This window comes from Mastigoproctus giganteus, chromosome 13 (assembly GCF_048544385.1).
Source record: "Mastigoproctus giganteus isolate SK-2022 chromosome 13, ASM4854438v1, whole genome shotgun sequence".
NCBI classification, from domain to species: Eukaryota; Metazoa; Arthropoda; class Arachnida; order Uropygi; family Thelyphonidae; genus Mastigoproctus; species Mastigoproctus giganteus.
In genome coordinates, this window is record NC_143587.1 from 152,281,755 (window position 1) to 152,294,338 (window position 12,584).

At 36.8% G+C, this 12,584-nt stretch overlaps 1 protein-coding gene across 2 annotated transcripts in view; it reads right to left on the minus strand.

Moving 5' to 3' along the window:
- Nucleotides 1–12,584, minus strand: part of LOC150076526 (cysteine-rich with EGF-like domain protein 2) — a 250,244-nt gene that overhangs the window by 163,880 nt on the left and 73,780 nt on the right. For both annotated transcript variants that reach the window (XM_090387978.1, XM_090387979.1), the window contains exon 4: nucleotides 11,962–12,025. In XM_090387978.1, coding sequence (XP_090244104.1) covers nucleotides 11,962–12,025 — 64 coding nt within the window. The remainder of the gene's footprint in view (nucleotides 1–11,961; nucleotides 12,026–12,584) is intronic.

The window sequence follows — 12,584 nt, forward strand, 5'->3', positions numbered from 1 at the left end:
AGATGGAAGTTTGTTCCAGCAATTAACCACCCGCTGGCTAAAGGCAAATTTCCGCACATCTATTCTACATCTGACTTTTCTTAATTTGAATTTAGGCTCCCTTAGGTTCATAATCTGAACAAGTGGTAGGATCCCATCAGAATTCAGTGTGCTCAACCCATTCAAGGCCTTATACACCTTAATCAGATCACCTCGCAGGTGCCTAGTCTTCAGCCGCTGCAGTTTGAGCAAATTAGGCCTCTCCATTTTATGGTTTACCAACTGTTTTTTGTAATTGGTTATCCAGTTTTCTCTCCGATCGCTCACTGAGGGTGATGGTAGATGGCTCTCCGTCTTCTAACTTCTGCACTAATGCTGGTGTCCCCTAAGGTTCAGTTCTTTCCCCCACTCTCTTCCTCTTGTATATTAATGACCTTCTTCCATTGACTAGAAATCCTATCCACAGTTTTGCCAATGATAGCACATTGCATTCCACTTTCCATTTTGAGAAACCTTGCCCTGCTCAATCAGCTTCAACTTCTCGAAAATCTGGTACCAATTCCTTAAATGTCGATCTTCAGGTAATTCTCCGGTGGGGCAAAGCCAACTTAATTGATTTCAACCCTTCTAAAACTCAGTCTTGTCTTATATCTCACAAAAAAAGGATTCTTCCGCTCCTATGCTTATCTGTAGTGACACTCCAATTTCTAGGCAAAAGGATATACAGTCAGTCCTCGTATAACACTTGTTTACACTACACGAATTCGATCATACACGATTTAGAAATAGGGGAACGATATCTTATATAACACAAACCCAATTCGCTTATGCACGATTCGCCTTTGTGTTTACAAGAAATGGGAGTCGACAGCAGAATCACCCCAACCGAACGCAACACGATAGGAATGAAGAGAAGATTCCGAAAATGTATTTATGTTTTTTATATCAGTGAAGGGAAACACATTTCACCATAATAACGTAAAATTCCTGCTATTGGTATCATCGCAAATGCAATTAGATCGAGTTTACTACCAGTTTATAACAGATTCCACTAGCAGAAACGCAACTGGAAATTGTTTTTATTGTTTTATGGTAGTAACCCCCAGAAATGTGCTTTAGTAAAACGTGAGGTGTTAATAGTGTATCTCTACCTTTACAATGTTGTTTATTCAGTTGCTACACACGCGCAGCTTTGTTTATATGTATCAAGCGTGCCTCCTCATTTTGCAATTGTGTTTTATTCCCTAAAAATGAGTAAAATACTTAAAAGGAACAACCTTCCTTCATACGATTTCCTGAAAATTACAGTCTACAGAAGTTCAAGTGTAATGTCAACAGATATCTTCTTTCGTCTTCTCAACCTCCAACTTAAGCACAGTACTAAGTACTATAGGTTCTAATACCTCTCGTGTTTGGGGTTTTCATAAAAAAAAAAAAGTCTCAACTGTAGGCTTAAAAGGTGTGAAAAGGAAGCATCCTAGTGAAGACACTACAGATTCAGAGAGAAAAAGAAAAGCAATATCGATAAACAGAGGCGGACTGGGTCAAAAATTCTTACCCGGGAAAATTTATAGTGGCCTCATACTATGGTTTATGGCCAAAATCACACCGGCCTCTGGCCAACCGGGGTTTCCCCGGTAAGGCTTATGGCCAGTTCACCTCTGTCGATAGAGAAAAAATATGAAATTGAGAAATGCTTTGAGTGAAATAAAAGACCATGTGATATTGCACGTGCTACAGACCTAAATGAGGCAACGCCGAGAATTACAAAGAATGCAGAGAAAATAAAAACAATTTTCATAGCAGGAACAACTCAAAGTGTAATTAAAATCCATTAGATTAAGAAACAAAGAATTGGAAGAGATGGAAAGGCTGTCATCTGTTTGGATAGAAAATCAAACAAAAAACAAGTTTGCTTATGATAGAAGCAAAAGCATTAGCAATATTTTATTACGTAATAGTTGTAATAAAATACATAAGTATTTATTTATTGTGTTTGGTAATGTTTTGGTTACAAATGTGTGTTCAATCTTGGGTGGTCGGCACCTAACCCTATTTTTCCCATAGGGCCTGTTGTTTATATTGCACGAGGGTTTCTAGGAACACAACTATCGTGCTATACAAGGACTGACTGTATCTCTTTTGGGAATTACCCTGACTTCTACTCTCTCTTGGCACAAGCACATTACAAATATTGCTTCCTCTGCATCTAAAAAACTTGGTTTTCTCTTTTGCTCTCAGCGTTACTTTTCTTCCAAACAGCTATTCATTTTGTACAAATCGCAAATCCGCCCTACCATGGTATATTGTTCCCACATCTGGGGGCGGTGCCCCAAAAACCTCTCTCAAGGCTTTTAGATGCCATTCAGAAGAGGGCAGTTAGGTTATTTAATGACTCCTCTCTAATGGAGTCTCTCCACTCGCTGTGTTGTAGACGTACTGTTTCTGCTGCATGCCTTTTCTACAGATACTTCCATGAGCACTGTTCTTCTGGATTGGCTTCTATAATTCCCGCTCTCTCTTTCAAAGCAGTCCGAACACATGCCGCCACCAGCCAACATCCATTTACTGTCCAACTTCAAATTCACAGAACCAACTTTTCATTCAACTGCTATTTTCTGGAACAACCTTCCTTCATACGATTTCTTGAAAATTACAGTCTACAGAAGTTCAAGTGCAATGTCAACAGATATCTTCTTTCGTCTTCTCAACCTCCAACTTAAGCACAGTACTAAGTACTATAGGTTCTAATACCTCTCGTGTTTGGGGTTTTCATAAAAAAAAAGTCTCAACTGTAGGCTTAAAATAGTCCGTGAACCAATTTGGGAAAAGATCTCCAGTCATCCAAGCTTTTGAATTAGATTTATAATAAACAGGGAGACTAGCTTTTGTCTAGTTCTTTAGGGCCCAAGGATTTTCTGAGTGATAAAGCCAGCATCCTTCTTCCAGTATAGGGCCACTTCGTCCACATTGAAAATTTGCTGCTTAGTATATCCACCATCTTCAATGATTGTAGAAAGCTCACATGGATAACTATCTGCAGATAATGTATCAGCACTAGCTGCTTCACCTTGCACTTTGATGTTGTGGAGATGGCTTCTTTCCTTAAACCTATTAAACCAGCCTCTGCTAGCTTCGAATTTATCCTCAGCAGCTTCCTCACCTCTCTCAGCCTTCATAGCATTGAAAAGATTTAGGGCCTTGTCCTGGATGATGGCTCGGCTTAAAGGCATGTTGTGACTGGTTTGATGTTCCATCCACATCAATAAAAGTTTTTCCATGTCAGCAATAAGGCTATCACATTTTCTTATAACTTTAGTGTTCACTGGTGTAGCACTTCTAATTTCCTTCAACACTTTCTCCTTATTGTTCACAATTGTACTAACTGTTTGGCAAGCCAAACCTAGCTTACGGCCTATCTCAGCCATAGACATACCTTGCTCACTTAGTTTATTCATTTCTAACTTGGCATTTAAAGTAAGAGGCTTACGGCTTCTTTTTTTATCACTAGTACTACACTTAGATGCCACTGTAATTAGCACAAAAATATTATATATAATACAATATAATAACTTTAAAAAGTTTGGAAAATTACCAGAATACAAAGAGATGTAGAGCGCACAAGTGCTGCAAACAAACTGAATCACCGACAATAAAATGGTGCACAATGCTATTCTCAGACCCTTTGCTGCAAAAATGCCGAAAAAGTGGAACAAGTGCTGAACATACAAACACGGATAAAATTGGAAACCACCATATTAGCAGAACACTGTAAAGTGTGGCCCTACTGTATAATCAATTAAAAAAACTTACTAAATAAATTAATAAAATATCATTTATAAAATAGTTTATTGTTATTATTTACATGTTTAATATAATGTTTTTAATACAGACATTTGTAAAATAATAACAGACGTTTACCTCAATATAGTATGTAGAACACTTCCGTATGATACTCTCCAGAAATTAAAACGAAAAACTTACATTAGAGTAACAAATGATTAAAAATCAATTTAACACAATAAAACTCAATTTAACACAATAAAAAATCAATTTAATGCAATTAAAAATAAGAAAATTAATTAAAAGAATTTAACGAAAAAAACTGCAAAGCGATTTTCCTTCCCGAAGCTGACAACGCTTTTTGACCATATTTCGTGATCACAGGAATGAAAATTACTGAATGGGGTGAGTATAAAACTTAAATAGGGATTATTTGTCTTTGCGGATGTGCTTTTACGTAAAAGCCCGCGAATTGGAGATGAGATATGGCCGACAAACATTAACAGAATTTTCGTGTAATTTAATTTCTACAGTTTCTGCAATTAATAGTCACATATAATTACGTTGGATACTAAGTATTTTGGTCTCGTTAAATAAAGTATGTTTTTCGTTAACGGCATGAAAGACTAATTCTGACGCTGCTGAACGAGAAGCATGAACTGAGGTCGCATGTTGATTAACACAAATATTCAAAGGACAATGCGTCGAACCTTGGTAAGACAAGTAGCAATCACCGCAAGAAATGTTGTCTACCAGGTCATTAATTTGTGTTGCAAACGAGGAAAGGACTGAGCGACTGTTCAGTATAGTGTGTAATTTCCGTATTGGCCTGGCCACAATTTTAAATTCGGTATCTTTAAAGAATCTGTTAAGCTGTTTGTGCCATTGTTCAACATATGGGACAGAAAAAAAGTATATTTTGATATTACTATTGTTGGTTGGTGCAAGTGGATAACCCCTGTTTAAGAATCTGCTGGTTAATATTTGTATTTCTGAGCCCAAAGCAGATTCCGTCGTTGAATATTTGGAGGCATTTAGAAATTTATTAAAGATAATCGATCTTTTGTAGGTGAATGGGTGATAGCTGTTATACACAGGCTTACGGTAGATGTTAAATTGGATTTTATTCGAGTCCCGAGTAAGCATGAAATTTAGAAAATTTAATGACTCCAGATATAACCTGTCATACACATAATTATGGGGTATTTTTTGAACAGCTTGGTGCGAAATTACGTTAAATTAACACTAAGAAACTCAGCCCAAAGTTACCATATTTCGTTTCTAAAATATTGCCTTCAAAACAACATCATTCTGAAGTTTGCTAGGATCAATTTAAATCAAAAGATTTTGGGCATAAAACAACTAGCACTTGCCACCGTGTAATATCATTAAACTTGCCTTAAAATCTCGATATACTAATAAACAAAAATACCTTTCCCAAGTTAGGAAGCTTCACGATAAATTAAAAAATTATCTACATCCTAAGGATTGGTCTGTATTGAAGACCTCCATAGATTTGCGATGGGAAGCAAGCACAGGCCTCAGATATAAAAAAACAGACACGTTAACGTTAACAAATTACAAACATTATCAGGAGGGTCAAGACACGTTCATACGAATTCTAACACAGTGTGGTGGGCTTGCGACCAAGTTCATACTAGTTGGGTGACGAACCCCCCCCCCCCCCGCATACACACAAATTGCTACTACAGATTACGTCAGCTAGTTCGTAATGCTGGGTGAGGGGGTCAAACACCCCCTCACCCAGCATTCAACAAACCAACATATCAACAGGTTATAAATCTTTCCTCTTATACGCTATCGCAGGACCAGATTTCACTGTTATCCAAAGGATTAAATTATAATTTACCACCTCGAAAACTACCTAAAAAACAGTGCGTAATTGATATTGAATTTGGTCTTCGTAATGTTCCACAAAAAGATTTATTTATTCAACAAGTTAACCAAGTGGTGAATAACAAAAAAGAAACGTGACTTCCTAAATTGAATACACATGACAGTTCAGCTTTACATGAACTTTTGGAAAATAAAGACATTATTATACAGAGGGCAGAGATAAAGGAGATACAGTGGTAATACTCGATAAACCAGATTAGATTAATAAGTTAGAATCAGTTGTTTCAGATACCTCCACTTATCTTGAAGCAGACCCGGCACTATTTACCAATTTAGTCAATCAATAAAATAAAACGTTAACCACATATTGAAAAAACTACTACATTACAATGGTTCAGTTAAAGGAATTGAAAGCCAGAACATACAATATTCCAGCACTTTTTGGTCAGGTAAAATTACACAAGGCTTGATTTCCTATTCGGCCCATTGTTACCTATAGAAACAAGGCATTTTCATCCTTAGCCACACATGTATATAGCATTATACCTTTAGACAGGTGATACAATTTGGGATTAAGAACTACGATACATTATTTAATAACCTTAAGGATTGTAGACTTGGCGACAATGACAATTTATTCTCACAGATGTTACCTCATTATATATGAATGTAAACGTGAATACACATTAGATATTATTTGGAATATGTTAAATAATAACTCGATACCGATTAATTATAAGAAACTTCCTATTAAAAAAATTTTTCACTTAATTAAATGATTAGTTGAGGCCAACTATATCACCTTTAGAGGCAAAGCGTACAAATAAATTTTTGGTTTGCCAATGGAATTGAGCCTGAGCAGCTTAATATCGGGGATCTATCTCTCAACGATTGAGCATATACATTTGAAGCCTTTTCAATCCCGTATCACATACTATGGGAGGTATTTAGACGATGTTCTAGTTAATGTTCTAGTTATTACTTATAATAGTACTATCCAAGAAATTTTACATTCGTTTAATAATATTGATTCTAGGCTCAAATTTACAATGGAAAGGGAGGATAGGGATAGAGAGTCATTAAATTTTCTAAATTTCATGCTTACTTGGGACTCTAATAAAATCCAATTTAACATCTATCGAAAACCTACAAACACAGGTATGCTTCTACATTATAACAGCTATCACCCGTTCGCCTACAAAAGATCGATTATCTTTAATCAATTTCTAAATACCTACAAATATTCAACGACGGAATCTGCTTTGGGCTCAGAAATACAAATATTAACCAGCAGATTAATATTTGTATTATCCCCTTGCTACAATAAACCGAATTAGGGTACAAGCTAAGGACAGGATACAAAATACTACACCGACCAACAATAGTAATATCAAAAAATACTTTATTTCTGTCCCATATGTTGAACAATGGCACAAACAGTTTAACAGATTCTTTAAAGATACCAAATTTAAAATTGTGGCCAGGCCAATACGGAAATTACACACTATACTGAACAATCGCTCAGTCCTTTCCTCATTCGCAACACAAATTAATGACCTGGTACACAACATTTCTTGCGGTGATTGCGACTCGTCTTACCAGGATTCAACGCGTTTTCTTTTGAATATTCGTGTTAATTAACATGCGGCCTGTTTGTGCTTCTTGTTCAGCAGTGTTAGAATTAGCCTTTCATGCCGTTAATGAAAATCATACTTTTTTATTTAACGATGCCAAAATACTTAGTGTCCAATGTAATTATACGCGACTATTAATTGCAGAGACCGTAGAAATTAAATTACACGAAAATTCTGTTAATATTTGTCGGCCATATCTCATCTCCGATTTGTGGGCTTTTACGCACATGCACAAAGACAATGATGATGATTTTGATTTTATTGGCGCAAAAATGACTAAGGTTATACTGCACCAAGAAAACATGCACGAGGACAAATAATCCCTATTTAAGTTTCATACTCACCCCTGTTCGGTAATTTTCATTCCTGTAATCACAACATACGGTCGAAAAACGTTGTAAGCTTCAGGAAGGAAAATGGCTTTGCAATTTTTTTTGTCAAATTCTTTTAATTAATTTTCTTATTTTTAATTGCGCTAAATTGATTTTTATTGTGTAAAATTGATTTTTAAATTATTTGCTACTCTAATGTAAGTTTTTCGATTTTTTTCAATTTAATTTCTGGAGCGTATCATACGGAAGTGTTCTACGTACTATATTGAGGTAAACTTCTCTTATTATTTTACAAATATTGATATCAACGTAGAGCATATTGAGCATTACAGCTCTGGTTCATACTATGCAATACAGACATATACAGATATTTAGGCACCTATCATTTAAAACCAAAAATAACAGGTAAATTAGCATTAGGCAGTTGCACCTTTTTTTGTGAATGTCTGAAAAAAAATCCTGGTTATGCCACTGCTACTGTTTGATTTTACGAATGTTCATGTAAAGTTTCTTTGACACCAGGACTAACAATGCTGAAAATGAGACAGGACTGAAGCAGAGTGTTTGTTGGAAATAATATTCCTGTAAAATTACTAGCCGGGATAATCCCTAAACAAGCTGCTGCATAGGGAAGGGGGTGTGGGAAAGGAAGCACAAAGGGTGCCGAAATAAGCGCGCCCCAGCTGGATTTTCCGTATCACCATATACAAGCTTATCGCCCAAATGCCACTAGCCAGTGTCGGCTTAACATCCGGCTCACAAAATTCTTGAAAATTTAACAACCGGCTCTTACGTGCCGGCTCCAGAACACCACTGTCCATAACTTACAACATTAATATTTGTAGAACTTTTAGTATCAGTGATTTGGCACTGATATAGTATCGCACACAGTTAACTACCGAGTTTGAATCACATAGGGTGACAACAGATAAAATGAAATTTATTATGTATTGTAACCACTTAGAATTTACAAATGTAATGCATAGCATAATACATATAACTTTTGATAGGAGATATGGAATTAATATAACGTAAACTTGGTAGAATATAAAAAATACATATATCATAAGCACGATATTGAAAACTATATATTTTTATTCAATAATGTAAACTTCGAAGCATAACTGGTGCATACGTGTTATTACTACATTACGATACAAGTTTAGTATAGTGTTTTAATTATATTGAATTAGAACCAAAATCATTCCAGGGTAGCAAAGCAAAAGGCTCAAGGTAGTGGGAATGATGTGGCTCGGAGGAGGGGGGAGGGCAGTTGTCTCGATCACAGCCTTATGAAATGTACTGCTTGTTTGATCTTTGTGGACTATCAAGAATGGGACATGATATTGCCAAGATGTCTTTGTGTGCGCTCAACGTAAAAAGTGTGAGGACATTAGGTGCCAACTCAGCGTTGTTATGGGCCTTTATGAGAGTTTGAAGAGTAGGGTAGATGTCCTCAAAGGAATTAAACTGGGGTGCCCAACTCACTGCCAGAGCTCGCATTTGTGCATCAGACAAAACAGCACCAATCCCCGAGGCAGAATGCACCAGTCCCACAGGAGCTAGTTTTCGGTGACTCTACTATCAAAGAAACAGGAAAATTGCAAAAAGGATAGGTGGAATAGGACCAGGGTATGTCTGCAAGGAGTAAAAGTTGACGACACTGTAGAGCAGATATCATCTTTTAAGTGAACAAAAGGTGATATTGTTGTACATGTTGGCACTAATGACATTACGAGTAGATGTGCAGACTTACTTAACAAGTACACATCAATATATAAAAAGTTGTGAGTTAGGGTTAAATCTGAAAGTGTCTGCGGCCTTACTCCAATATACGGTGCCCCCTTGTAATTGGCTATCAGAACGGGGGAAAGCAGTGATTGACAGGTTGTGACCCCGCCTACTGACTGCATCCCCTCTTCGTTTCACGCGGAGGTCACATCGGACGTCATAATGCGAAACTTGTTGCGTATTCTTTCTTTTGAATGCTGATTTCTACTGCGTACAGTGCTCTGCTGCTACTCGTTGCTGGTTTATGTTGATTTGCCAGTATTGCCTCGTGGTCCTGAGTTTGTCGTTATCCTATTCCATCCTGTGGGTAAACTGTTTCTTTGTTTTTTGCTGCTGTGTGCTACCGTCACATTTTCTTTTTTTTTTTATTTCTTTGTTTCTTTTTTTTTTTTTTTTTTTTTGCCTCTTTAGTCCCAATGGAGCGAGTGAGTGCGAGAATGTTGCATGGTTTGGAAAGGGACAGATGTAAGGCTGTGGTTGAATGGTGTACGAGTGTGAATTTGATTGCTTCTGAGTACAAGTGTTTTCAGTGTGGATGTGTGATGAGATTGGCCGAGCGAAAGGACATTAGGGATGGATTTGAGTGAGTGAGCAGAAAGAAAGAAAGGGGCCAATTCTCATCATGTTAAAAGGTCTGTACGAAAGGGATCGTGGTTTGCTGAAAGAAAATTAAGAATGATTGAGGTCCTTCTCCTCACCCATTATTGGGCGGAGAAGGTACCATGTGAATATGTTTTGAGTGAGATGGGTGTAAGTCAAACCACGGTGAGTGACTGGCGCAGTTTTTGTCGAGAGGTGTGTGTGCAGCTGTGCTTGAGCGAAAGGATAATGATAGGCAGCAAGGGTGTTGTGGTTGAAATTGATGAGAGCAAGTTTGGAAAGAGGAAGTATAATAGAGGAAAAAGAGTAAATGGGCACTGGGTGTTTGGTGGGATTGAACGAGGCACATCACGGTATTTTTTCAGGGTTGTTGAAAATAGGAGTAAAGAAGTCCTCCTTAACATCATTAAGACTTCCATTTTGCCCGGAACAACTATTGTTTCGGACTGCTGGAAGTCTTATGATTGTCTGGAGGACAATCATAAGACTTCCAGCAGTCTTTTTAAGCACATTGCAGTAAACCACTCGCTTCATTTTACCGACCCTGAAACTGGAGCAAACACCAACAGTATCGAGGGAACATGGAGTGCCATTAAACAGCAACTGCCATCTAGAACAGTGGATGTTCAGTTCAACTTGTACCTCGGAGAATATATGTGGCGGCGTATGTACTCTGGCAGCAAAAATCGGACGATGGCTTTCCTGCAGGGGGTTTGGGAGATATACAAGCCTACAGGCCAGGACTGATGAGGTGAGTTTAGTTTGATTTGTATTTCTGTGTTATTTTCACGTAACATAAACCTAGTATTGTCTCCGTTACATTCTTTTCAAAAAAAAAAAAAAAAAAAAATCTATGTTGCTGTTTTGTACTTATGCAAAGAGCAATTTTATTGTTCGTTGCACGTGTTAATTGACTTTCGTTTCTGCTTAGCAAAAAAAGGTTAGGTTTTTACGCGACTTTGGGAAGGATTCAAGCAGAAACCAGTCGTGGACGAAAAAAAAAAATAGAATGGAAAGTAATTAATCGACTTTCATTTGTTTAGTGAAAATTGGTTAGGTTTTTAGGTTTACAGGACTTCGGGAGTTTTTTGCTGAAAATTGGCCATTTACTGCTTTCATTATTTTTTTTTCGTTTTGAAGAAATTAGTGTGTTATTTTTACATATAATTATTTTTGTCACTGCTCAAAAAAAATTGCTGTATTGCCGTTAATTTCATTGTTTTTCAGCTCCGCCATACTGTTATGTTGTGTGACATTCGCCTCGTGCAGTTGTCGAGAAGAAAAGGGGGAAACGCAGTGAGTGAGCGGAGTTACAAACCGTACATCACTGCTTTCCCCCTCTTCTTCTCGACGTGATTTTCAAAGGGGCACTGTGTGCTGGAGTTTTACCGTGTCTGCAATTCTGCCCAGACACGATAGGAGGAAGTATGTAGGAGGGACTGGACAAAGTTTTGGATAGGTGCAATGGGAAGTCGTTTTTTTTTTTTTTTTTTTTTTGGGGCTGATGCTGTATAAGCTTGCTTTCTTGCATCATATGCTAATGCTAAAGCCAATTCAAAATACCTTCAAAATATTCAAAGATAGCCTAAGAACCTTACTACAAACATCAAAAAGTGGGTATAAGTGAGCCATCCACATCCTTGTGGAAGATGTCTTCCTGTGTATGAAGAGTTTCAGTCTTCATTTTGTGTGTGTATATGTGTGCGTGCACGAAAAGAATCCACAATGCATGTGTATTGCAGATTCTTTTCTTTAACATCTAAATCTGATGTGCATTTTCGGTTATTCATAAAAATTACTGGAATATAATACCTCAGAATTCTAAAAAATTGAAAATTTTAGTACAGCCAGCCATTATAAAAGGAAGATAATGGAAGACTTGGACACTGCAGTTTTTAAAGCAAAAAACTATTTCTTAACGTAAATTACCTTTTTAAAATATGAGAAAATTTCCAAATAAAGAAGGAAATTCAAAGTAATTTTACCTGTTTTACTGCTCTTTCTACATCGGAACATAACTTTTCCTGAATTTCTACTAATCTGATCTCACTGGAAGAAGAAGAAGAGAAAGGTTTCTGTTCTATACACTAACAAAAACTCTAACCACAAACTTATATTTGTTTGCTTACCTCTAATTACTGGTTTCCTGTAATACGTTACAGGAAACTTTGAAAAGTTGATATACTCATTGAATTTTATTGAAAAGTAATATACAGGCATCCTTCAATTTACATTGCTTTGATTTCCATCTTATTACTTAGACTCTATAGTCAACACCCCCCCTTTTCTCTCCGATATCCAATGAAACACCTGCGTTTTGGGAATGACCCCAATATGATAGGGACTTGTCGTACTCAGATCACACAAAGTAAACAAGATACAGTATACAATACAGTCCAAAATAAACTTTCACTGTGGACAAAACCGAATTTTTTTTCAAATTCACATTTAAAAAAAAAATTCCTGATAGAAATTCATTGTCGAGGAGGAAATTATGACAAGATTTTAAAAATCTAAAAATCATTTAATTCTTCCCCAATAGTTCACCACTCCCAGAACCCACAGGCAATAAAGGGCTACCTGAGATCAAGGTTACCTTGCCTTTGGG